This window comes from Sciurus vulgaris (genome assembly GCF_902686455.1).
Source record: "Sciurus vulgaris genome assembly, chromosome: 2".
Classification (NCBI taxonomy): Eukaryota; Metazoa; Chordata; class Mammalia; order Rodentia; family Sciuridae; genus Sciurus; species Sciurus vulgaris.
The window spans coordinates 123,115,008-123,141,964 of record NC_136462.1 but is presented as its reverse complement, the minus strand read 5'-3'; the positions used below and the strand labels follow the sequence as shown (position 1 = coordinate 123,141,964).

Below are 26,957 nucleotides of genomic sequence, written 5' to 3'. Positions count from 1 at the left end.
GAAAGAACTGGGACAAGAGTACTGCCCAACCAGATAGCTTTGTCATAAAGCTTTAAGAGTAGTACTGGTAGAGCAACGAACAACTGACGAATAGGATGGAAGAGAGAACCAGAGAGGCTCATGCATGTAACCTCCAGGTAAAGAGGTGACGCTACAGGCCAGCGGGAGGGAGGGCAGCGCACAATAAATGGTGCTGAGAAGACCGATTAGCTGGGTGCCTGCTGTACACCACATAAAAACCACATCAAGCTGAATTGAAAAATACAGGTTCATATCTTTATGACTGTATCTTGGAAAAGATTTAAGAGACAGAGTACCTTGCAAAAAGGGAAGAAAAAGTTCTACTACATTAAAATTAAAAGTTTCTATCAAAAAGTAAGATTTTTAAAAACAGAAAAGAGACATGAACTGAAAGAAAATGTGTGCAGTACACACAACCAACAAAATATTTTTAGCCAGAACATAAAAAGAACTTCCAAGAATTGATAAGAAAAGGACACAACAATTCACTAGAAAAATTGCAGAAGATATGCACAAGAAATATTCCAGGGAAATGACCATAAATGAATATTCAGCATATGAAGATGCCACACTAGCAATTACAAAAAAGCAAATAAAGAGCATAGTGAGATTGAATGCTTATCAGACTAACAAGACATGTTTAAAATTGTGGTAAAACATAACAAAACATCATTCTGATAATGTTTAAGTGTATAATTCTATAGCATTACTTTATATTCACCTTAACACAATTACCACCACCATCCATTTCCAGAACGGGATGAAAACAAAGGTGACTTAAAACTGTTGGTAAATGTAAATTGGAATAACCACTTTGGAAATAATGTGTCAGATTCAGGTAAAGTTGAAGATTCCCTATAATTGTACAATTTCCTTCACTGGAATTTCTCTAGTAAAACACTAACAAACAAGAAGAAATGTGTAAAAGTCTTCACGGTAACATTATTCATAAGCAAGAATCATAAACTACCTAAATAAACATCTATTAATAAGAAAATGGGTAAAATGTGATATATTAATATAATGGAATACTAGACATGAATGAAACACAAGTGAAAAAAAAGCTGCCTGAATTAACAGGTGAATCTCACACAGAATTTGCTAAAATAAGAGAAAACAAAACATATAGTATGCTACTGATGTAAGGTTTTTAATGCTCCCCAATTTTTTTTCATCCTAGCACACAGAAAACAGCACCTGTATGGTACATTGTGGCAGAGAAATAAGGCTGGTGTGCTGTTGTGAAGGCTGAGAGAATCAACATCTGGCCCACTATCGTCCACAGTATTCAAGATGGAAAGCTCAGCTTCATAGTCGTCTGTAGAAACATAGTAAAAGTTAAAACTAAATGTAGTGGAATAATCATCATCATGTATAGGGTACTGGTAACTGTTGAGGGTAGGGAAGGGTAAGCATTCAAGAAGAAGACCTGAGCTTTCAACTATAATATTGCTTCTTAAACTTGGGTGTTAGAAACATAAATGTTTATGGTTTTATTCTACATGATTTTACATATTTATATAAATTTAAAAATTTCAATGAAGAGGATGGGAAATAAAGTGAATATAGCAAATGTAAACTACTTTTCCAAGCTGAGCCCGGCAAAAGAAATAAAAGGGGTGATAGCTAGAGAGGAAAAGAGACTGCCAGGTAGACGAGGGTTCTCCTTCTGAGGTTACAGAAGAGAAGCCAGTAGAGAAGAGACACTGAGCTCAGAGGAAGCTGGTAACTAGTGGGGAACCATCCCAAAGAAGGCAGGAAATGACAGCTCCAGAAGACAAGCGGAGAGACCAGCATTAAACAAGGAAAGGATCGTGTCATTAAAATACGTGGATAGCCTGGGTTTTTGTTTTGTATCATTTCTGCTTTTGAAGAAAGTACAGTAAATTTGCTTGTGAAATAGAAGAAAAGGTCAATGTCTGAGAAAAAGAGAATGATAATAAATAAGGGTTTTAAAAATTTGGTGACCATTTAAGATAATGTAGTTGAAATATTAAAGGACAAAACCAAAAGTCAGTTCAGGTAGATATATTTATGCAGAACTACCCGAGGCTATGTAATCCATCAATTTTTTTCTCGACAAGTGTTCTTTATAATGTCCTCTATACTCTAGTCATTCTGCTGAGACTCCCTCAGAAAAATGAGAAAGGGAGAAAGAGCTGAGACAGTAGCATACTATATACACCACCCAACCTCACTTCTTTTCTGGATTGGGGGAGCAACTGGTGGACTCAGGGACACTCAACCACTGAGCTACATCCCCAGCCCTATTTTGTATTTTATTTAGAGACAGGGTCTCATTGAGTTGGCCAGCACCTCATTGTTGCTGAGGCTGGCTTTGAACTCACAATCCTCCTGCCTCAGCCTCCCAAACTGCTGTGATTATAGGCATGTGCCACCGCACCTGGCTCCAACCTCACTTCTTCCTGATAAAATTTCATCTGAAGAAGGATCCTACAATTAAATTTACAGTCTGCAACTTTGCCCTGGCATAAGCCTAAACAGAAGACACACACACAAAAAAATTTTTGCCCCTCATGAAAATGCACTTAATATTAGGCAATTGGCCCATAGTCAGAGACATTATAAAACAGTTCTATGAAACTACTATCCTATTTATAGTAAAGGTATTGTTGAGGATGTCAATCAATAGTGTCCTCTTCATAAGGACTCAAGGGATACATAGCTCTCTGATCTTGATACCAGTCCAAATGATACTTCCCACGTGCAATTTTGTTTTTACCTTTGGGATACTATTAATCAGGGCACTGATCTTGTTTCCCAATATAAATTGCCTTCTAGAAAACCCAATGCCAAATTTGCAGCCCACATCTAGCAAATGGACAGGACCACATAGATTTTATTTAAAATATCTCCTCTAAACTGGGCACAGTGGTGCACACCTGTAATTCCAGAAGCTTGGGAGGCTGAGGCAGGAGGATCACAAGTTCAAACCAGCCTCAGCAACTTAGTGAGGTCCTAAGCAACTTAGCAAGACCCTGTCTCAACATAAAAAATAAAAATGGGCTGGGGATGTGACTCAGTAGTTAAGTATCCCTGGGTTTAGTCTCCGATACAAACAAAACAAAACAAAAAAAAAAAACTCTCACCTAGTTTCAGTACATCTTTACCTAACCTTTCTCAAGACCATTCAAACTGTCAGCCACCTAAGGCAGAATCTGGCTATCATAAGTAAAGGAGTAGGGAAGAGGGCAGGGACACTGGGAAACTTTGGAGGTCTAGGTGTAGAGGGTCTTCTAAAGACAGGCTAAACTGGAACTGAGCTCATCCCCTCACAAGAAACTAAAGGGCAGAGATATGACAACATTCAAAATTTGACTCTAAAGTGGTCTGTACTGGGGGTGGGGGTACCATAACTAATCTTATCAGGCTAATGGATAAAAATGGAATATAAAATATGAAAAAATAAAATTACAATATGAACTGACAAAACCAGCATGTAAAATATAACTATTGTGGCTGTATAAGAGAATATTTCTATTCTTAGGAAATATACACTGAGGTATTTAGGGGTAAAGGGCCACAGTGTTACTTACTGTCAAACAGTTCAGGAAAAAGTAAATGTTTACGCATATATGTACACCCACCCACACACATATACTGTATTATTTGTAATTCCGTTTATTTATTTATTTATTTTTAGTTTGAAGTTCTTTTTTTTTTTTTTTTTTGGTGCTGGGAATTGAACCCACTGAGCCACATCCCCAGTACTTTCTATTTTTTCATTTTGAGACAGGGTCTTGCTAAGTTGCTGAGGTTGGATTTGAACTTTCAATCCTCCTGTCTCTGCCTCCTGAGTCACTAGGATTACAGGCATGTGCCACTGTGCCAGGCTTGAAGTTATTTCTGAATAAAAAGTTAAATGAAAAAATAAATAGAATATTTTTATAATAATAAGATACAGATTAAATAGCAGATTCCAATTACTAGAGCTGAATTATTAGAGGTAGCATGAATCCATAAGGATACTAAGAACTGCTCCATACATATGTGTCCAATAATCTTTCATATGTGTAAACTATTGTGAATGACAAAGCATTTAAAAGTCTAAAATCAGCCCAGTAGGGTGGTGCACGCCTGTAATCCCAGGGGCCCAGAAGGCTGAGGCAGGAAGATCTCAAGTTCAAAGCCAGTCTGAGCAAAAGTGAGGCACTAAACAACTCATTGAGACCCTGTCTCTAAATAAAATATCAAATAGGGCTGGGGATGTGGCTTACTGGTTGTGTGCTCCTAAGTTAAACTCCAGTATCCCCCCAAAAAAGTCTAAAATCATAGTATCTTTTGGATATTATATATTTTCTCAGATAATTGATAATGAAATTAAATTATTATTTTGTGAGGATAATAAATCTGATTTTATGTGCTCCCTTACTTGAAGTAGAGAACTATTTACTACTTAGAATCAGAACACTGGTGATATTTTCCAAAGTTATTACAAAACAGCAACAAAACACAGGATCTTCTCAAAACAAAGTTGAAAGTGAATGGAAAAAGAAATCAAGTTTCACAAGATTCAAAAGGCAGTCCGGCACAGCAGTACACACCTGTAATATCAGGGACTTGGCAGCCTGATACAGGAAATCGACAAATTCAAAACCATCCTAGGCAACTTAGTGATCCGCTGTCTCTAACAAAAGAGATGGGGAGCTGGGGAAGTTGCTCAGTGGTAAAGGGCCCCAGGTTTAATCCCAAATATGGGGGAAAAAAAAATTCAAAAGACTTCAATGATAGGAAAAACAGACCCAAATTAAATATGAATAAATGAAAGCACTGTGTTCAGCTTTAATAACAAAGAAACACTGCATTAGTACTAGATGAGGGAGATGTGGTTTATTAGCAGGCATTTCAAATGCAGAGAGATTTTTGGATGTACATGAGTGTAAATCTTGCCAATCACGGAATATGGCTGCCAAACCCTAATGTAACATTAAGTAGCATTAATTAAGATATTATTCAGGGAGATAATAATACAGCTCTACTAGTCAGAGTACATGGGAAGTAATGCATTCAATTCTAGGGCTCAGGACTCCTGTGAATGGACCTGAGGGAATAGCTCATATCAGAGTTACCCTCCTGCTAAAACAACTATAAAACCTAGTTAAGATATAGATAGCAACTGCTTAGGTACACTGGAGATCCACCCAGATAGGCAGCATTTGAAGAGTCAGAACTCTGTACGGGAGGGAGGTGTACTGCTGAGTCCAGCAGCGCTCCTCTTTTCAGTTGGGGCATCTGCATACTCCACAGGGATAAAAGCCCACTCAGAGAGCAGGCACTTCAGGTAAAAATCTATGATCCTACTAGTTGAGGAAAACACACAGAAGACAGTATTTGTGGGAGCTACTTCAGTTGGAAGTGAGGGAAAAGTTCCAAAAGTTGCATATCAACTCCACTCAAAACTCTGGCTTTCCCTTGCATTAAGCATATTTGAGGTGGACTCTAAGCCACCTATTAGAACTAAAATAACTGAACAAAGGAGACAGAATTTGGAATTTGAGTTCGGCCCCATTACCTGTCCACTAAAGGAAAAAATTAATATCCTCAATAAAATTATAATCTATAAGTTCTACAACACATTATTAAATATCTCTACAATTTAACCCTAAAGTGTTAGCTAGTAATTCTAAAAAGATGGTCTAGATAGTCTGGTGAGCCCCAAGATCTCTAGGAGGTCTCCAACTGTTTTCATAGTAACACATATATGCCCTTTTTTCTCTCTCTTTCCCACAGTATATATGGAGTTTTTTGGAGGCTACTTGACTTGAGGAATTCACCACTCTGATAGCTAACAGAATGTATGCATTTGGGTTTTGTTTGTTTGTTTTATTTTGTGTTTTTTTTGGGGGGAAGGGGTACTGGGAATTAAACTTGAGAACTCAACCACTGAGCCACATCCATAGCCTTATTCTGTATTTTATTTAGAGACAGGGTGTCTCACTGAGTTGCTTAATACCTCACTTTTGCTGAGGCTGGCTTTGAATTCCAGATCCTCTTGCTTCAGCCTCCCAAATCACTGAGATTATAGGCGTGTGCCACTGTGTTCGGTTGCATCATATTTTTATGTTTCCTAAAAATTTTTAAGGTAGGACACTTTAGGTATAAATATATGTGTGCTAAGAGATTAACTCAGTTTGCTGTCAGTAGGATGTAGCAATTTGTGCACTTAAGAGTCGTAACTGATGTAAATCCTACAAATTTCATTATTACTCAATAAATCAGTATTTGAAATCCTAGCGATTTCCTTGTGCCTGCAAAGAAATGCAAGAAGCAGCACACTCTGCTGTCTTAAAATTTTTTTAAACTTTAAAATATTTTAAAACTTTCTTTAAAACTATTATTTTAGATTTTGATAATATTTACACTAAAATAAACACAACTCACTTTTTCAACCCACAGTTGCAGTATCCATGTCTAAAGATGCTGAAAAAGATGAAACTGAAAACACTTCTCTAACTTCTAGAATAGAGGAATCTACTCTAAAAATGATTGTGTAAAATTATAAAGAAACAAAAATGAGTAATTTCTTTTAGCTTTATAGATATTAATAATTTACTGTATCTTAGAAAAGGAAAGCAACAGCCATTTTTGCAATCATTGAGAATGGAGAGGAAAATAAACTGGATTTTATTTAAATAGACATGATGAGTTGAAAGGCAGTTTATTTAACTTTCCAAACTTGAAAAGGTCACTGAAGCATCTTAAATCATCAATCTTTCATTGTCCAAAGAACATTAATCAAGGTAACTATTAATATAAGTAAAGATTAAGAAAGGGGACTTTGCTGTATGTCTGCTTAACAAAAATGAGAACAAAAAACTATGTCACTGACACATTCCAAAGGTACAGTAACTTGCTGAATAAAAGAGTTAGCTGTAAACATAAATACCTGTTAACATCATCTGCAGATTGTACTTCCACCTAACAGACAGATAAATCTACAGACATGATTGGGTTGGGTGCTCTACTTGTTCTACTTTATCCAGCATTACCACCAACTAACCACTGAAGAATATAATTTTTTTTTCCAGTGTTGGGAATGGAACCCAGGACTTCAAACATGCTAGGCAAGTGTTCCACCACAGAGCTACATCCCCAGCCTTGAGGAATTACTTTACATGAATGATGTGGATGCTTGGTAACAAACACAGTGATGCTGAAATACTCAACATGTTAAACAGCTTTTAACTGTGACTCTCATGGTGTATCCTGGAAAAACTACACTGACATTTGTTCTGATGATGTGAAAATGGTGGGCAAGACTGCTGTGGCCTCAGCATGGATAAAGGCAGTGGCACCTAAGTGGGCTAGTCATCCTCAGTATAGTCTTCACGGCCACTTATTAAGCTGGAAAAAAAAAAAAAGGCCATTTCACTTGAAAGTGTCCTTGATGAATGAAGCAGTAAGAATTATTAATTTCATTAAATCTTGACCTCTGCATACTCATATCTTTAATATTCTGGGTGACAAATTGTGAAATATGCAGAAAGCACTTGTGCTGCATACCAAAGCACAATGACAGTCTCGAGGAAGAGCACTCATGATGGCTCGAGTTGTAAGCCACTTTGTCATGAAACACCATTTTTACTTCAAAGAACAACTGGTAGACATTTGTGCTTTTGGCAGACATTTTATTGAAAATAAAATAAGCTTGTCAATTCTGAGAAAACAACTGAAAGTATCTTTTCAAGAACAAAATCTGAGCTTTTAAGTGAGAATCAGAATTAAAAAAAAAAAAAAAAAGCTTGTATCCATGATTATGGGCTTCAAAGACTGGTCTGATGAGATGAGTGGTGATATTAATGAAAGTGGCTTTTTCATAATAAAAAATATGTCATTTGGAAGATCTGAAAAACTTAGTAAACCATCATTTTCTAAATGAGCAATGGATAAAGTCACAAAACAGTAAAAGATTCATTCCAAGTGTAAGATCACTGGCTTTCAATATAAGAGTATGGTTTCAGATTCTATACTACAAATAACCTTCAGGAAACTACTATATATCAAGTTGGGGTACAGTGTAAGTGAAGAATATTCGTGATTATCTAAAAATGCTATAAAATATTTCTCCCTTTTGCAATTATCTACCTGTGTGATGCTGGATTTTCCTTATATTTTCAAACCAATATATAGCATCACTGGAAGCAGAAATGAGAATTAAGCCAGATCAAGCCATAAATATAAAATGATACTATTCTCATTACAGATGCTATTTATGTTACAAATAATTTTATTATTTTCAAATGAGTTAACAAATATTTAGATTTTTCTGTTTTAATTTTAATACAATAAATATAGATAGATATGACACACAAACCTTAAAGTAAGGGGTCCTATACATATGATGAAACAGAAAGTATGAAATACAAGCAAAAGAAATCAGTCCTCAAATTACCCAGATTCAGAATTAGTATACACAGATTTTAAAGCAGCTATTACGGTCATGGATATAAGGGAAAAGATACCTATAATGATTTGCACATAAGAAATATCAGCAGAGAAATAAAAATTCAAAAACAAGCAATGAAAACCTAGAACTTAAAAAGAAACATACCCCTAGGTACATCATAATCAAACTTCTAAAAGTGAAAGATAAAAGAAAATCTTGAAAGCAACAAAAATTATACAGAGAAAATAATGCATATAATTTTCATTAGAAAAAACAAGAGACCAGAAGATAATGGAATAACATGCTCCAAATAATAGGGAGAAATCCACCTGAAAGTCTATGTCTAGGAAAATATCTTTGAAGAATGAAGTTTTAACTGGGCAAGGTGCACACCTGTAATCCCAGTGGCTCAGGAGGTTGAGGTAGAAGGACTGCAAGTTCAAAGCCAGCCTCAGCAAAGGTGAGGCGCTAAGCAACTCAGTGAGACCCTGTCTCTAAATAAAATACAAAATAGGGCTGGGGATGTGGCTTAGTGGTCAAGTTCCCTGAGTTCAATCCCCCGTACCTCCCACCCCCCAAAAAGAATGAAGTTGTAACAAAGATATTTTCAGATTAATGAAAACAGAATTTATTATCATCATACTGGCACTATAAGAAATAGGGAAGTTCCTTGGACTGGAAAGAAATGATACAAGAAAGAAACTAATTTTCAGATGGAATTAAGACTACCAGATGGTCTGGGGTTGTAATTCAGTTGCAGAACACTTGCCTAGCAAATGTGAGGCACTGGGTTCAATCCTCAACACCACATAAAAATAAATAAATAAAGGTACTGCATCTATCTATAACTAAAAAATATTTTTTAAACAAGACTACCAGAAATGATAAATATGTGGTGATAAACATAAAAAATATCTTCTACTATTTTAATTTCTTAAAAATGCATGAATGTTTAATAAAAATGACTGTTTAATATAAAAACTAGTATTAGGAAAGAACTGCCAAAAAAGAAAGAATAACCCTAAAGGCTCACAAAGATGCAGAAGTAGTTTACATTCCCAACAAACAGTGGAAAACCTCATAATTCATGGAACATTATGCAGAGTACTCCAAGGGACTTGCTTGGTAGAAGGGAAAAGTTAGTCACAGATTAAAGGCAGTTGCTCTGCTTGCACACAGTGAAGCTTAAAGGCAAAATTTAAAAGGGTCAAACTGTTGCAAGTTACTCCAACTGCAACCCAGCTCAAGAATGCTTACAGAAATACAAAAATATTCAGCATTCTCCAAAGTAGAATTCACAATGTCTGACATTCAAGAAAAAATTTACAGACCTGAAAAGATGCAGTAAAACATGACCCATAATAAAAATCCAACTGACATCTATCCCAAAACGAAAAAAAGGAGAGAACTGGCAAAGTGGGGTATTAAAAATTATTATAACTAGATTCTGAATATTCAAGGAAGTAGAGGAAAAGATTGAAAATGTTAGGCAGAGATGTATAAGACATAAAAACACCTAAATCAAACTTCTAGAGATTAAAAACTACAATGTCTGAGATAAAAAATATATTGGATAGAATTAACAGCAAATCAAACATTGCAAGAACAAAGATTAGTGGCTTGAAGTTATGGGAAAAAACAAAAACAAAATCTATGTAAAACAAACATGGTGAGAAATGAAAGAGGAAAAAAAAAACAGAAATTGTGAGCTATGGGACAATATCATGAGATCTAATATATGTGTATCTGAAGTACAAAAACTATTTTAAGAATAATGATTTCCCAAAATTCCAAATTTGATGAAAATTATAACAGAAATTTCACAATCATGGTTGGAGATTTTAATACATTCTCCCAGACACTGATGATAGCACTAGACAAAAAATTCAATAGGACATACAAGAAAAAGAGTATTAGTCAGAAAACGTTTTCTGGAAAGGGTTAGACAGTAATATTTCTGGTTCTTTGTCTCTGTTTTTTATAACTACCTAACTCTTATGTTGTAGAGCAAAGGTAACCATACAAAAATAAAAACATGAATGAATATGGCTATATATTCCAACACAACTTCATGTATAAAAACAGGTAGCAGTCCAGATTTGGCCTGCTGATCAACATTCACAGAATATCACCCAGACAATCATGGAATACACATTCTTTTTAAGAGCACATATCATGTTCACCAAAATAATGCTAAAATAATGCTAATAATGATAAAATAATAAGTCTCAATATATTTCAAGACTAAAACATAATAAGAGCTTTTCTCTGAGTACAATGAAATTAAATTTGAAATCCATAATAGAAAGGTATCTAGGAAAAATCTACAAATATCTAGAAAGCAAACTTTTCTAAATTAGAAAATAATTTGAAATGAACAACAAAAACAGCAAAACTTGGGAAATGCAGCTAAAGAGATGCTTAGAGAAAAGTAGGCAGCTTTATTATTTTCATTTTAAAGCAAGAAAAATACAAAATTAATAATATAAAATTCTACCTTAGAAGCATCATAAACCCAAATTATAAGGAAGAACTACAAACTGAAAATCAATAAAATGGAAAACAGGTAAATAATGAAAAAAAATTAACAAGGATGAAAGTTGGTTCATTGTTGGTATAACTCTTCTGGAGAAACTGGCAATTCTTCAGAAGGTTAAACATAAAGCTACCATATGATTCATCAATTTCACTCCCAGGTATATAAATAAGGGAAACAAAAACATGTCCAAAAAAAATGTGTACAGGAATGTTCACAGTAGCATTATTTATATTAGTTAAGAAGTGTAAACAACACAGATATCCACCAAGTGATGAATGGGTAAATAAAATGATACAATGAAATACTATTTGTCAATAAAAAGGAATGCTACAACATGGATAAACCTTCAAAACATCATACTGAATGAAAAAAAGTTGCAAAAAACCCCAAATATTCTATGACTTCAAATACATGAAAAGCCTACAACATGCAAATCTATATATACAGAAAGTAGATTAGCAATCGCCCAGGAATAGGGAAGTTGGGAAGAAAATAAGTATGGAGTTTCCTTTTGAGGTAATGAAAATGATCTGAAACGGAGGTATATCACTCTGAATACACAAGAAAACACTAAATTTAAAGACTTTATATGGGTGAATTGTATGATATGTGAGTTACATTTTGAAAAAGCTATTATTTTTCAAAATTGGATCACTACAACTATTTTTTAACATTTTATAAACTGGATAGATTGATGATGAAGGGAGGGGAAAAAAAACCAAACTACCAATATCAAAAGTGAAGAAAGATCATCACTCTAGAATAAAAGACAATAAAAGGAAAACAAAGCAGGATTATAAACAACTTTATTGAACACATTTAAGAACTTAGAAGAAATGAACCAACTCCTTGAAACATACCCCATAGCAAAATCAAATAAAAAATTTGAATAGCCCTAAATATATGAAAGAAACTGAGTATGCTATCAAATATGCCAACAAAGAAAATTCCAGGCTCAAATGGCTACACTAATTAATTTTACCAAATAGTCAAGAAATAAGTAAAATAACACCAAGCTTACACAAACCCAAAGTATACAGTGGGAACACCTTCCAAACTTTTATGAAGCCAGAATAATGTTGATATTGAAACCACACATAGAAATACATGACTAGTGTAACTTCACATCATGTATAATCACAAAAATGGGAAGTTATACTCCATGTGTATATATATTGGGCTGGGGTAGTAGCTCAGCAGTACAGCACTTGCCTAGCAATTGTGAGGCACTGGATTTGATCCTCAGCACCACATAAAAATAAATAAATAAATAAAATAAAGACAATAAAAAAAAACTTTGTACTGTCATGTATAACTAAAAAGAACAAATTAAAAAATTTAAAAAAGGAACCACACAAAGACATTTTTTTAAAAAAAGAAAATCAGAGAACATCCTGATAAAGTCAGATCCAAAAATTCTTAAAAATGTATTACTAAATCAAACCCAATAATAAATTGAAGAAGAACATATCACAACCAGCTAGGGTTTATCATAGTAATTCAAAGAGGCTTAACAAATAAAAACTCAAGCAATGCTGATTCACCATATTAAGAAAATAAAGAGGAAAAAAAGTGTATCTAACAAGAAACTCATCAGAATATAGTTAAGAACCTTTACAACTCAATAATAAAACAAGTAATTCTATTAATAAAGGCAAAAGATTTGAAGAGATACTCCATAAGGAAGATATATAATCTTCAAGTCTCTCATGAAATCAAAAGAATGAGGAACAGAGATTGAAGGGCACATGACAAAGATATGTAATGTGTGGTTCTGAACTAGATCCTTTTGCTATAAATGACATAATTGAAATAACAGGCAAAATCTGAATGGAATCTGATGGTTAGATGGTATTATTAAAGTTCTGATTTTAAAGGCTGCACTGTGGTTATGTAGATTTTGCTATACAGCATATTTAGGGATGACTGGGCATCATCTCAACAACTTTATCTCAAATAGACAAAATTGCTCTGTTCTTGCAAGTCTTCTGTAAATTTGAAATTAAAAGAAAAAGGTTTAGAGCTTTAAAAAACAAAAGATACACACACACAAATACATATCCATACCTAACCCCAGAGTTAATAAATCAGAATTCTCTGGGGAGAATTTATATTAAGGTCTTCAATGCATTTAATATATTTATTTTCCTTATCAAAAAATTAATAACTATATTCATAAAAGTAATATTGAATAAAGCTGTTATATGAGTTATTTCCAATAAAAGAAAGGCTGCTACTAGTCACTCCCTGCCCTCTGTTTTTCTATTAAACAACCACAAAAGCTCTTTTTCTGTCAAAATAACTAAAAGTTTGTCACCTAAACTCTGAATTTCTTGTAGGAGTATTTTTTATTAGGAGGGTTGATGATTCTTTATTCAGGCCTGAAGATGTCTATTTATGTAAGACTGGACAAGCAAGATTTCCACAAAAAAATATATGTGTGCCACACCTAATTAAATGCCATGGAAGGCTCAAGCTCATCTGCTCAATAAATCCACTCTTACAGCTAGACTAATGTGATATGACAAGCAAGCAGCTCACACGGTGTTTTGATTTAATTTATGAATAGTTTTAGTGCCTGTATTAAATTTTGAGATCTTACCTGACTTCAAATAAGCTGAATAACAGAAAACGTATTAACCAAAAGAAGAAAGACTGCTTCATTGGACTTTATCAAAATAAATGTTTCTGCTCATCAAAAGAAACTCAGGATACATATTTGACAAATAATTTGTACACACATTATAAAGAACTCTTAAAAAGAGACAATAAGAAAAATAAACAGCCCAATTTTAAAGGGGCAAAAGACTTAAACAGATACTTCAAAACAAACGTCAAAGACAAGCCTTTAAAAATTATGCTATTTTGAAATTCTGTGTGAATAGAGTACTGAGATATATTTTTTAAATGGACATGATTTAATATCTTGTTTTGAAATAATAAAAAATACATTTTGCTTTTAATTAAAAACACATTTTTCTCATGTAATAAATATTTAAACTGGCTGAAAATGACATTTGCTAAAAATTGTTTTTACCTAAGAAATGTGAACAGTCATTATATGTTACTTGTGATTTAATTTTGAAACCAAAATTTCCTACTTTTCAAGTTTTGGAAAGATTTAACTGAAGAAGTAATATTCTAGTATCATTTATCTATATGAATCAGAACTTTGCTACTAAAGAGAATGTAGAAATAAAGTAGGTGTTCAAGAAGATATAAGACAAAAATTGTCATTCACAGCTCCCAACTTCAAAACTCTGGTTTCATTAAAATAGGTTTGTTGTTCTTACTGATTGATTTTACTCTAAAGGCTTTTAGGCAAACAATATGAATTTACAAAATCTACTTAATAATAAAATAATGGCAGAGAATGTAGCTCTGTGGTAGAGCTCTTGCCTAGCACGCGCAAAGCCTTAGGTTCAATTCCCAGCACTATACATATACACAGAAAAAGTAATAATAATAATAATACTTTATGCTTATTTATTTATAAGTTTTATGGTTGATGTTGTGATATGACTTCATTTAATGAAATGTTCTGCTGTTCTGAAAATTTTGAAAAATAATCCTGGATTTAAGAACTGCTCAACATTTTATTGAGACCAAGAAACCCACAGACCTTGTGAGAAGGACACATCCATTCTGGGCATGGCGAACGGCTTGGAAACATTTAGTAAGGTATAAATCACTGAGATTATTGTTCAACAAATATATACAGTGCTTATCCCCACAGAATTCTGCATGGCATATTTTATGGCAATACTTACTGGTGCTACTATTTTTCCTGTCTGACCAACTTGCATGTCATTGGGAACAAAGCCAGCATCAACAGCAGCACGGGAAGCGCCAACTAAGGGGGAGAAAGGTCATTTTTTTTCAAGTTTTATTATTTATATCTCTAGTGAGATATTCAACAATTGCAAACAAAGACATTAATAAGTTAGAAACTTCTATTATAAAGGACTTACTTTTGAGAAAAATCCCTGTCACTGAGAATTCTAAATACTAAAAGAATAGTGCATTTTCCAAAAAAATACCTTCTACTTATGCACACAAATTTCAGATTTTAAATTTGATTGTCTTCTTTTGCTTGCTTTACCAAAAAGGCATTCAGAAAACCTACATTATAATCCCATAGGATATCACTATACAATGCTCCTTTGAGTAATAACTTCACAACTTTTGAAGAAAGGCACTAAAATATCAATACCTCTTATGACCAGATGAAGAGTTATATATAACAAAAGATAAAGGTTTAACCAATTCTTGCCTTCAAATAAATAAACAAAAATTCAACTGATTTTCTAACCTTATTCAACAAGAGTCAACAAGGAAACCTGTTCTTAAAGTAAAATCACTCCTTCCCCTGCAGGTAGCAAGAATGAACCTCAGGCCTCTTCATCACCAGCTAGACAGGACAAGGAGCAATAGATAATATAACTCACTACCCCCTATCACTCAGAGGCTCACCACCATCTCTCTGGAGTCAGCCAGGACTAATCATATCCTGCCCTTTACCTAAGACAATCACTTCGAGAAGCCCCAGACTAGTTATCCTTCATAACTCCTATGCTGATCCCCACAGCCCTTTGCAAGCTCCCAAATCTACGAGTAACTTCCATTCCTCCTCAATTCTGGGCTCCCACAACTGTGATTTTGGAACTCAGTCAAATATGAGAAAACCCAATTTTTTTCCTGTTCTAACTAAAACATACATGTTCCCTGAGGACACCAACTCCCCTGCAATCCTCTCCAGCTGAGACAGCTTTGTCGCAACCACCTTCATAGCCCTGGGCCTAGAGGTGGGACTCCTCATTATCATTCTCAGAAAGTTCTTCCTCTTTCCACCCTAAAAGTTTTCAGCCATGAAGCTCATGTCATCAGATTACACCACCCACTTACTACTGTGTGGTTGTCTACCAATCCATAGGTCAATCCCCTTCATTTTATGATGACAATTTTTCTGGGTAATTACCATCCTCTGTAACACTAGACCTGTCTTGATTTCACTGATCTTCTCTACTGGTTTCCTGATTTCAATTTCACCAATTTATACTCTAATTTTTATTTTTTTTACTTTTTTCTGCCTACTTAGATTTGTTTTACTCTTCTTTTTCTTGTTTCCAAAGGTAGAAGATCAGATGAATGGTTTTTTATCTTCTTTCTAATATTTACACCCAATGCTATAAATTTCCCTTTCAGCACTACTAAATACTCATTTTGATGTTTTCATTTTTACTTAATTCAAAATATTTAAAAATCTCCCTTGATATTTCATTTACTCCTATGTTACTCAGAAGTATGTTCTTCAATCTTCAGGTATTGGGGATTTTTCAGCTAGTTTTATTATTGATTTTTAGTTAAAATTCATTGTAGTTTAAGAACAGACATTGTATGATCTCTATTCTGTTAAATTTGTTAAGCTGTGATTTACAACTCAGAATGTGGTAACCTTGGTGAATGACCAATATGAGCTTGAGAAGAGTGTGTTGTTGGATGAAATCTATAGATTATCAATTATATCCAGATGGTTGACAGTATTGTTGAATTCAACTGTGTCCTTAACTGATTCTCTGCCAACTAGTTCTGTCCATTTCTAAAAAAAAGGTTAAAGTCTCCAACAATAATAGTGAATTCATCTATTTCTCCTTAAATTCTATCAGTTGGGGGCAGGGAGATTTGGGTTTTTTTTCGGGGGGGCGGTGTTTGATACTGGGGATTGAACTCAGACCTCAAACATGCTAGGCAAGCACACTGCCAAGCACTCTTCTACTGAGCCTCATCCCCACCCCTTTTTTAAAATTTTATTTTGGGACAGAATTTCATTTGCTAAGTTGCCTAGGCTGGCTTCAAACTTGAGATTTCCTGCCTCAGTCTCCAGAATAGCAGGGATTACATATATGCAACACCAGGCCCAGCTTAAATGCATTTTTTATTTATTATATTTTCAATTTATGATGAGTCTATTGGAACATAAGCCATGATAAGTCATCTTTAGTTTCTCCTGAGGGCAGATCTTGTTAAGAAGAGCAGAATACTCTGGTATTTTTCAAAATGATCCTTTTTGGGCTTGGGGTGTAGCTCAGTGGTAGAGAACTTGACTAGCATGCATGAAGTCCTGGGTTCAATCTCCAGCACTGAAGGACAAAAAAATACTCCTGATAGCCAAATGATTCCTTTTCCCTTACCCCTAATGGAAGCACAATGTACCCTGTATGTGAGGGCTTGGCAGAGGTTCTGAAGGTAAAATTCACAAAAGTGTGGGGACCTTCATTTCTGGATCACCCAGTGTTTTCGACACTAGCAGTTTGTTGATTACAACTCTGGTTCCTGCAGAGATTGCTGCTTTGGGGTGTCAACTCTAGTAAATTGTGGTTCTCTGTATTCCTAAATCAGTCTCTCCAATTAGCCAGGCAACAGATTACCATGTGACCTCACTTCTCTTATGGATCTAAGAAAAATTATTCATTTCTTTTCAGTTTGCTCAACTTCTAATTTGCTGTTAGGACAGAATGGCAACTTTCAATCTCCTTACATGCCAGGCTGGAAACCAAGTCCTATATCTTAGTCTTATCTTAATCCTTGGAGATTTGAACATCCTGGTTTCTCAATTCCTTCAACCGCTGTCCTCCAGAGGTCCAGTCCTCACCCCACCTCAGTCACACCCATGGTCACGTCCCAGAACTATTACCAATCACCCTTGCTAATCTCAGTCTCCAACATCTCTGTCTGGCCTCCTCCTTCTAGCTGACTCTTTATAGTCCTCAACTCCAACATCCTCTGACCTCACTACAGGTCTAGTCACTGCCATTCTCTCCTGCCATGTTCTCTCTTCTTACTTTACCCACCATAAATTTCATAGTCAATCATTCTAAAGTCTCCTGTGCACGTTCCTTCAACTTCTTTGCCTTCCCCTACATCATCGCACTTGGAAAAAGCTCCATGTCTAAGAAATCTATCCACTTTTTAAATAACTTTCCTAGAGTTCACATAAATGGAGAAAACACCCAAATACCCAACCACGTTAACTGGGTTGTACTCCAATAGGCCTTAATGCTTCACATTAAATTCCTCTAGTCTGTTCATTACCTCATTCCTTTCTAAGCTATAATTTTGTATCTTTTTGTCCCTTTTCAAACTTCCTATGCCTCTTTAACATCCTCACTCAGCTGACTACTTTGCTTCCTATTCATTGAAAAAATAAAACAGTCAAAGAGAATTTCCCGGTGCTCCAATAACATATCTACCCACCACCTGTGGCTGTGTCCACTTCCTCTCTTGTCTACTCAAGGACACTGCTCCAGCAATTTTTCCCCATCTCTAATGCAGTCAATGTCCCCCCTCTACTCAAGGTTTCCCATCAGCATACAAGCACACTAATATCACACCTTTTAAAAGTCTTTCTGTTGGTCCCACTCCTCTCTAGTTATTGTTCATTTCTCTGCTCCTCTGCAGAGCAAAATCCCTCTAAAGAGGTGTCTGTACTGTCTCCAATTCCATCTTTGCATTCTATTTCTAAAAACCTTTTTTATTAAAATGTAACACAGAGAAAAGCACGCTGCTCAACAGATTCTCATAAAGTGACTATAGTCACTACCACTACCTAGGACCATTCTTTTAGACTCACTCTAATCAGGTGTTGCCCCAACTCTTCTATTGAAACTGCTCAGAGCACTCGAGCTCTGATGGTTAAATGCAATAGTCGCTTTTCAGTCCTTATCTTCCTTGACCTGTTAGCAGCATCTGACATAGTTGATCACTCTTTCCCTCAATGAAACACTCTACTTGGGTTCCAAAACATGATCTCCCTCCTGGTTTTCCAGTCTTACCACTCCACTTTTGGCTTTCTTTCTCCTCTCCTTCCTTAGCTCTTAATCTTACAGTGTCTATGGCCTAGTTCTGGGAATGTCTTTTTGTTTTCTTAATCTATATCCACTCTCTTGATTTTATCCAATCTAGTGACTTTAAATACCATCAAAATGACACCAATTTCGAAATTTATAACACCAGCCCCAATTTTTCCAATGAACTCCACATTCCTATACCAACTGATTAACTGATATCTCTACATGTCTGTCTTAGACATCTCAAAATTTGATATGCACAAAACTGAACTCATGATCTCTCTCTGGAAACTGTTTCACATGTGGTCTTCCCCATCTCAGCTAATGGCAACTAACCATAACCTGTCAACTTCCAGGACAAACACTTTCTCTCATAATCCAAATCTGATCTGTTAGGAAACCCTGATGGCTCTACTTTCAAATATATATTCCCCAACAAGCTATTTTTCCTCACATCTACCACTACTATTCTGGTCCAGTATTCTAACAGTACCTCTCACCTCCTAATTTGATCTCCCAGTTATTACACTCATCCCTCTTCACCTTATTGTAAAAATTGCACCTGAACTGATCTCTTAAAGATGTATTTGATCATGTCACTCTTCTACTCAAACCTTCCAATAGTTCCCCATTTTATTCAGAGAAAAACAACCTCCTTACGATGGCCTGCAAGCCCTATGTAATCTGGTCCCAGTATTACCTCCCAATCTTATATCCTACTACTTTCTCTTTTGCACTTTAAATTCCAACTCTGGGCTCCTTGCTACTCACCAAACAGGCCAGATGCTTCCTGCCTTAAACGGGTTTTTAAGTCCTTTGCCTAAACACTGTCCCTCAGAGGTGCTCATGGCTTCCTTCCTCACGTCCTTCAAACCTTTGTTCAGATGTCTTCTCATTAGGCACTCTGACCAGTTTATGTTAAAGTACCATCTTCCCTCTCCAATACTCCTCTCCTTTTTCTACTCTTCTTCGTAGCACCTACCACTCTCTGACATACAATACTTACTAATATATTGTGTTTAGTGTCTGAAGTAGATAGAAAAATGGCCTTTGCCAACACATATTCACTTCTTTAAAAAAAAAAAAAAAAAAAAAACATTTTCAGTTGTAGATGGATACAATATCTTTATTTTATTTATTTATTTTTATGTGGAGCTGAGGATTAAACCCAGTGCTTCACACATGTTAGGCAAGTGCTCTACCACTGAGCCATAACTCCAGCCCTCATATTCACTTCTTAATCCCTTATGGCAAACATTTAATAAATATTTGTTCAATACAATGATGAATGAATGAAATAAACATCCTCAAATACCAAACTGATTATACCAAATCAGGATTATGCCTTTATTCAAACAAAGCAATTATTATTTTGATGGGTACATATATTATATAGGAAAAGCATAGGGAAACTATCAATTTAGCCACAAAATTCTTAAAATGTGAGAAAGACAAATAAAGTACACAGTTAATATATAATTTAAAACTAATCAAATAGTTTAGATTTCTTTATTTTTTAAAAAAATTCCATCTCATCAATATACTTTCAATAAGTCTATATTTTCTGTAAATAATTAATAATTCTGAAACAACTTTAAATGTATTTGTTTGTATTTTAGACTACCCAAAAGATGAAATATCAGGACATTCCTGAATCTGTATCAGGCACTGAAGATGACATTTCAGTATTTTAAAAGTGAAAAATAAATAAACTAGTACAATTTGGCAAATGTAAGAATAAAAGTACTAGGACACCCTCTTCTCACTGAATGCTCTATCCTTTATTGGAAGGCCTAAGAAAAATTATTTCGGAGAAAAAAACTGAAAACCACAAAAAGTAAAATACCTTGTAGCTTTGAGTCACTTATACATAAATGAATAATGAAGAAAAATGTTTCCAACAAAAGGCAAGATCTTTCTACTAAAGAAAATAACTTTACCTGCAGCATGTAGTTGATCTGCCAAGTCATACAACAGCTTAAAATTCTCTCCACTCTTCAAACCCCGACCTCATTTTTAAAAAGATGAAAAAAAATACAGTAAACACCAACTCTGTTCTATAAAAATTTTGCTATTTTTACACACCTGAGCAAATTTTCATATTATACCATTGCTGTGTAACACAAACCATGTCCTCTGTGAAACCTTTTCTGACTTCTATGATACCACTCTACTTCTCCTACAACATAGTCCATGCTATTACAACTATAATTAGCTAGTTAAGCAACAGAGTAATCTCTAATATCTTTTTCCTACTAGAAAGAAAACTCGTCAATTGCAGCTTCCATATCTGTCTAGGTTACTGCTATATCTGAAGTATTTGGTAAAATTCAGTATGTAGTATTCAATAAATATTTTCTGAGTGACTGAATGAGGTTATTTGAATGGAAGTCACCCACTAGACTTTGAACTCCCTGAGAACAAGAACACTTTGCCTTGTCATTTTTGTTTCTCCAGGAATTTGCCACAGACCTGTCACAGAACAGATACTTAATAAACATTTCCTGAATAAGTTAGTGAGTAAATAGGTCAAATATATATTTTCAAAATATTAATGTTTTTCTTCTCAATGTCACTTACAATAGAATGGAATCTGGAAGACTAATTAATTCATTTGATGTTTAATTTGGAAAGATTTCGAAATCATAGTAGTCATTTTTTTTAAATGTTAGGCTATAAAAAGTCTTTTTAAAAAGGAGCATAATATACAAAAAGAAGCAAATCTCATGCAATATTAAGTGCTGATATTAAATGTGAAAAACCTTTCAAAGTTTTATTAACAGAGACCTAGACTACCCTGGAAGTCTTCTGAAAGCAGAATGTAGGAGGGGATTATATGCAAGATGGCACTGAGAGTCCAACAGTTTTTCTGATTCAGAAGTCATTCATGCACTGCGAATAACATGAAAATCTATCAGTAAGACAAAAATACTAAGTGGCAAAGTTAGAGGTGAGACTCCACCATGCTCCCCCTGGTGCCAGTGACACAGATGTGCAAGAGAAAATCCAAATTGTGTATTAAGCTCATAGTTTCATTTTCCTAATTGGTAAAATGGGAATACTTGCGCTTTACCAGTTCCTTACATCTGGAGAGAAAAAAACTGCTGTTTTAAAATAAATACTTTAAAAAATAAAAATATTGTGAAGTTTAATCATCTTCTAAGATTAATATTGTACTTACCACCAGATACCACCACTTTGGCACCAGTTAGCTCTGGTCGATCACTTTTTGTTAATTTCTGGTCAAGCCACTCTGACATTCCCACTGGCGAAGTACTTGATGCTACATACATTGATACATATGATAAAAAAAATTAATGATGATTTCAAGTCCTAAAATAATTATTAAGAGAAACAAATATATAATTCCATGAAATATAAGTGTATTAATTACTATGAATTTTCTGTGCTCTTAATTTCATTCTATTTGATTATGAAAAGTCTTGGGACAAGATTCCAGACTTTGCCTTATTAGCTATAAGAGAAGTCATTTAATTCTCTGAGTTAATCTATAAAAAACAGAAAATCTCTCTATGGGGTTCAAATAAGATGCTATCTATAATAAAATGCAACCCCCTCTATATATTTGCCATTATTACATTATTCTATTACATTGAATTATTCAAATATTATAATTAGAAACAGTGAAAAGAAAGTAAAAAGCCCTAACATCAATGTAACAGATTAATCTTAATGGACCTTCTCTCTCACTCTCTTCATCTATCAAAGCAACTATCTTTGTAACAAACATGATATGAAAAAGACCTGTTTCTTATTTTTATATGACCTTGGGAATATCATTTAGATAACTTTCAAATACTCTGCATTAGCAATTTAACCAGAAGTCATCTCTTATTCCAATGGAATCTATGAACTAAAAAACAAGAGGACAAAACAAAACAAAGTAAAAAGGTGGAAATGTAGTTCAGTGGTAGAATGCCTTGATTAAATTCCCAGAGCTGAGGAGAAACAAAAAAACAAAAAACAAAACTCACCCTTTTCTGAACTGGCACTACCTCCACTTGTTGCTGCAGCTTCAAAAGATGTTCCTCGGACAGAAAACACCTTCACTTTCTCATCACACTTCACTGTACATAAAGCATTTCCTGAAATATTCAATTTATTTTTTTAAAAGCAACCACAAAAGATAAAACACAAATATTCCTTCCAGGTTCAGAATTCACTTCACAAAGAAAAGGCAATAGATATACACAGACCAGTTGCTTTCTACCTCTACTAAGTACAGGAAAAAGAGGATTATAAGAGTGAAGAAATAGCTGGGCATGTTGGTGCATGTCTGTAATCCCAGTGACTCAGGAGGCTGAGGCATGAGGATTGCAAGTTCAAGACCAGCCTCAGTAACTTAGTGAGGCCCTCAGCTACTTAGTGAGACCCTACCTGAAAAAAGAGTGAAAAAACATACCAGTGGATATCTGTACAACCCCTAATGTCTTTAAAAACAGGACAGGCGCTGACACGCCTGAAAGCAAGCAATTGGAAAACTGGAATGGCCACACCAAGAATGTGAACAAAAAGGAATATTGAACAAAGCTTCTTTCTCTTAAACAACACAATCAGAAACTTTAAAATATGAGCTGCAACAACTTTTAATGAGATTGTGGCTACTATGCCGGCTAAAGGAGGATATATATGAAAAACACTTTAGGACATAAAAAACAAGTTCAGATGGGCCAAGATTTTAAAAGGACTTAAGGCATTTCTTATGGATTAGCAATAACATTACATGTGACCTAAACTATGATCAAATATTTCCCCTCAAATATTACTGAAGATGAAAGGTCTGATTTGAGAATTGACCATTTATACAGAAACATACAACTTTAATCAGATGGAACAAGAGTTCACTGCCTTCTCCAACCTCGCTAGAGACCAGTGTGCTTAGTAAAAGATCAATCAACTAAAGAGACATTGAAATGAACTTCTTAATGTACATGGAAATGGAGTAGGAAAAGCAAAGAAGATTGAGAATGCTATTAAAAAAAAAGTTTTGCTTTCCCAGTTGTCACTTATAAAATAAATTGAATCTAATTCTTATTAACTAGTGGAAAAAAATCTCATTCTGCATATTGAATGGCCAGGCAGGAAAGCACTGGGATTTATCAGAGAAAATGCCATGTCATGGGCCAGCAGCAATGCTAGACTACAATTTTTCTTAGAAACCTTTAAGATGATCCATTTAAAGCAATGGTATGGCTTTAGAACCCTTCAAGATTTATTTATATTTTTAAAATAAAATTTAGCATGTCGGTTAATTATCTTCCTTGGGAACTCACCTGCATAAATAGTTCTCACAAATGTGTCAGGTGACTTGATTGCAATGATGTCAGAAATTGGGGCAACATCAAGTTTGGCTGCTATTCTGGGCAGAAGGTTCTAAAAGGAAAATGAGCTGTGAGTCACATATATACATACTGGTAGATGGCTAGAAACTGTAAGCAATGACATCTTCCAAACGTATATTCAGTAGAAATTTTAATTCAAATATTTCATATTTTATATGCATCTTTGTATATACTACATCGTCAGGCACAGATTTTGGGGAAGGCGAAATCAAGTGACTGCCTACCATTAATCTAACTGGAGTTGGATGCATTTTGCAACAGTAAGGCACCTTAATTCAGTAGGTTAAATTATGAGTATTTGCTTAAGTAAATATCAAAGTGTGACAATTATGGATCACCGAATTTAGATAAGATAGAAAAATTTAGAAAAGAAAAATTCTCAAATACTAGAAAAGATTATACTTGGATATATTTACTAATGAATATGAGAGAAAATATTTCAGCAGACATTTCATCTTTCATTGAAATTATCATTGCATAAAAAGATCAAAATTAACCTGAACAGCAAGTAGCCTATGTATTATATATAAAAAAAAAGAGCAACAAAACCAAAGTATATGTGCATATCATCTCTGGAATTGATACATGCACTAACTTTTCTCTCACTGGCCAGGATCCTTGGTAAAGTCTTGATCTCTCCATGATCTCTCAGTGTCTTCATCTCATGATGAGGGAAAAGAATCTCTACACTTCTACTTTAAAGTTCTAGGACTCTAAAGCTCTAGAAGTCTGTTGGTGCAGACTGAATCCAGTACTTTCTGAATTCAAGGTTCTTTTGTGTAATGTGATTTTTAAAAAAGTGAAATGTTGCCATTTGATTATACTAATCGAAAAGCTGAATTATACACTGATTTCCACAAATACCTCAGTCCTTACTCCTGAACTTGGTATAACACTGCATCAAGTGGGCATAATCTCAACATCATCATTTAAGTTCCTCCCTGCTAACAATTTTCCCAGTACTGTCCTGTAATTATTCCTTTACTCTGCTTCCTCTCACATGCACTTGTAACTACACTATATTAAGTGACACCAACACATATTTTGTTTTAAAGTAATTTTTAATATCCAAGTTATATTACCCTCAACTAGATTTACGGGGCTTGTGCCTTCGTCCCATATCTACTAAGTGGTTCTCTATAAACTGATGAGAACAAGAGTTATCTGAGAGTCTGAGTTAATTTCCCTCCTGCTATTTTATCAACATGAGATGTTTTCTAATTTCCATTTTCTCATTACCTATATTATATAGTGACTTTCTTACAACTGTGAAAAAAGAGCTATTGAAAAGTATCTTTATTTGTAAAACCACAATGAGAAAAATTTAAGATTTGACAGAAAAAGAGTTTGGGAAAACAAAGTGCCATTAAATATAGTTCTAATTTGGTCAAATACAAGGTTTTAGAAGACACCTACTTTTAAAACAAACCCAGATATGTCAGTATGTAAAGCTTGCTTCAGTAAGCAATCACCTTCTTTAACTGTCCAAAAATTACTACTGGAATATTATTATCTGGCCAAGTAGATTCTCTTATTCTCTTATAAATTTTGTTATGTAGACTGTACATCTTTTAAAGTTTTAGAACTTTTGTAATAGATTGAAATGCAATATCTTTTGTACTTTCATTATTCTTTGTTTAAAAAAATTATCTTGGTGCTTAAAGGCATGTTTTTCTAGGTCTGTCTTCTATCTAAATTCCTGACAGTGAATGGAACACAGATAAAACTCTCTCTTAGAAAAAAAAAAAAAAAAAGTACATTAATTTTTCTGGGTGATGGTTGTTGTTGTTTTGTTTTGTTTTATTTTGTACCAAGGATTGGAACTCAGGGGCACTTGGCCACTGAGTCACACCCCCAGTCCTATTTTGTATTTTATTTAGAGACAGGGTCTCACTGAGTTGCTTAGGGCCTCATTTTTACTGAGGCTCACTTTGAACCCATGATCCTCCTGCCTCATCCTCCTGAGCCTGATAGTGTAGGTTTGACCACATGGCTTCCAAGAAGAAAAAGAAAAAAACATTCTTTACATAAACAACAACAAAAAAATGAGATCTTAAAAATTCTAGCATACCAATATAAAATGTATTACTGTAAAGCCATATTTAGTGTTATGGTTTTGATCTTAAATGTCCACCAAAGGCCATGTGCTAAAGACTTAGTCATCAGCCTGTGGTGCTCTTTTGAGATGGGAGAAACTTTAAAAGGAAAATTATTCAGGGTGTCCTTCTTTCTCTTTTTCTTTCCCAGCTGGCATGAGGTAAGCAGTTCTGTCCCACAGTGTGCTCCCCACCAAAATGTTTATCCTCATGGAAGGCACAAAGGGACAGAGCCAACAACCATGAACTGAAATCTCTGACACTATGAGCCAAAAAAAAATCATTCCTCCTTTTACTTGATTTTCTCAAGTATTTCATCACAGATCTATTTTGCTTCTTCTGATGGACTCTTTTCTCTTTCCAAGCCCATTCACCGGCTGCGGTATCAGCTTCTATTATGTGAACCTTATTCTCAAAACTCCCATTTGTCACAACACAGTAGTCAAAGCCAGAATACTAAAAGCTAGCTAATAAGACATAACAAATGGGGCTGGGGTTATGGCTGAGTGGTAGAGTGCTTGCCTAGCACATGTGAGGCACTGGGTTCGATTCTCAGTACCACATATAAATAAATAAATAAGATAAAAATCCATCAACAACTAAAAAAAAATTTTTAAAAAGACATAGCAAACACCCTTTCTTGGTCTATTTTGAAGGTAAACTGTCATAACAGAAAAATCAAGA

At 34.6% G+C, this 26,957-nt stretch overlaps 1 protein-coding gene across 1 annotated transcript in view; it reads right to left on the bottom strand.

Annotated features, from left to right (window-relative positions):
• The window catches only part of ETFA (electron transfer flavoprotein subunit alpha), a 71,914-nt gene that overhangs the window by 23,831 nt on the left and 21,126 nt on the right, over window positions 1-26,957 (bottom strand). The window contains exons 5-9 of the mRNA XM_079128924.1: window positions 24,109-24,208; window positions 22,810-22,920; window positions 21,996-22,097; window positions 20,755-20,823; window positions 14,738-14,820 (exon numbers count right to left, since the gene is read on the bottom strand). Coding sequence (XP_078985050.1) covers window positions 14,738-14,820; window positions 20,755-20,823; window positions 21,996-22,097; window positions 22,810-22,920; window positions 24,109-24,208 — 465 coding nt within the window. The remainder of the gene's footprint in view (window positions 1-14,737; window positions 14,821-20,754; window positions 20,824-21,995; window positions 22,098-22,809; window positions 22,921-24,108; window positions 24,209-26,957) is intronic.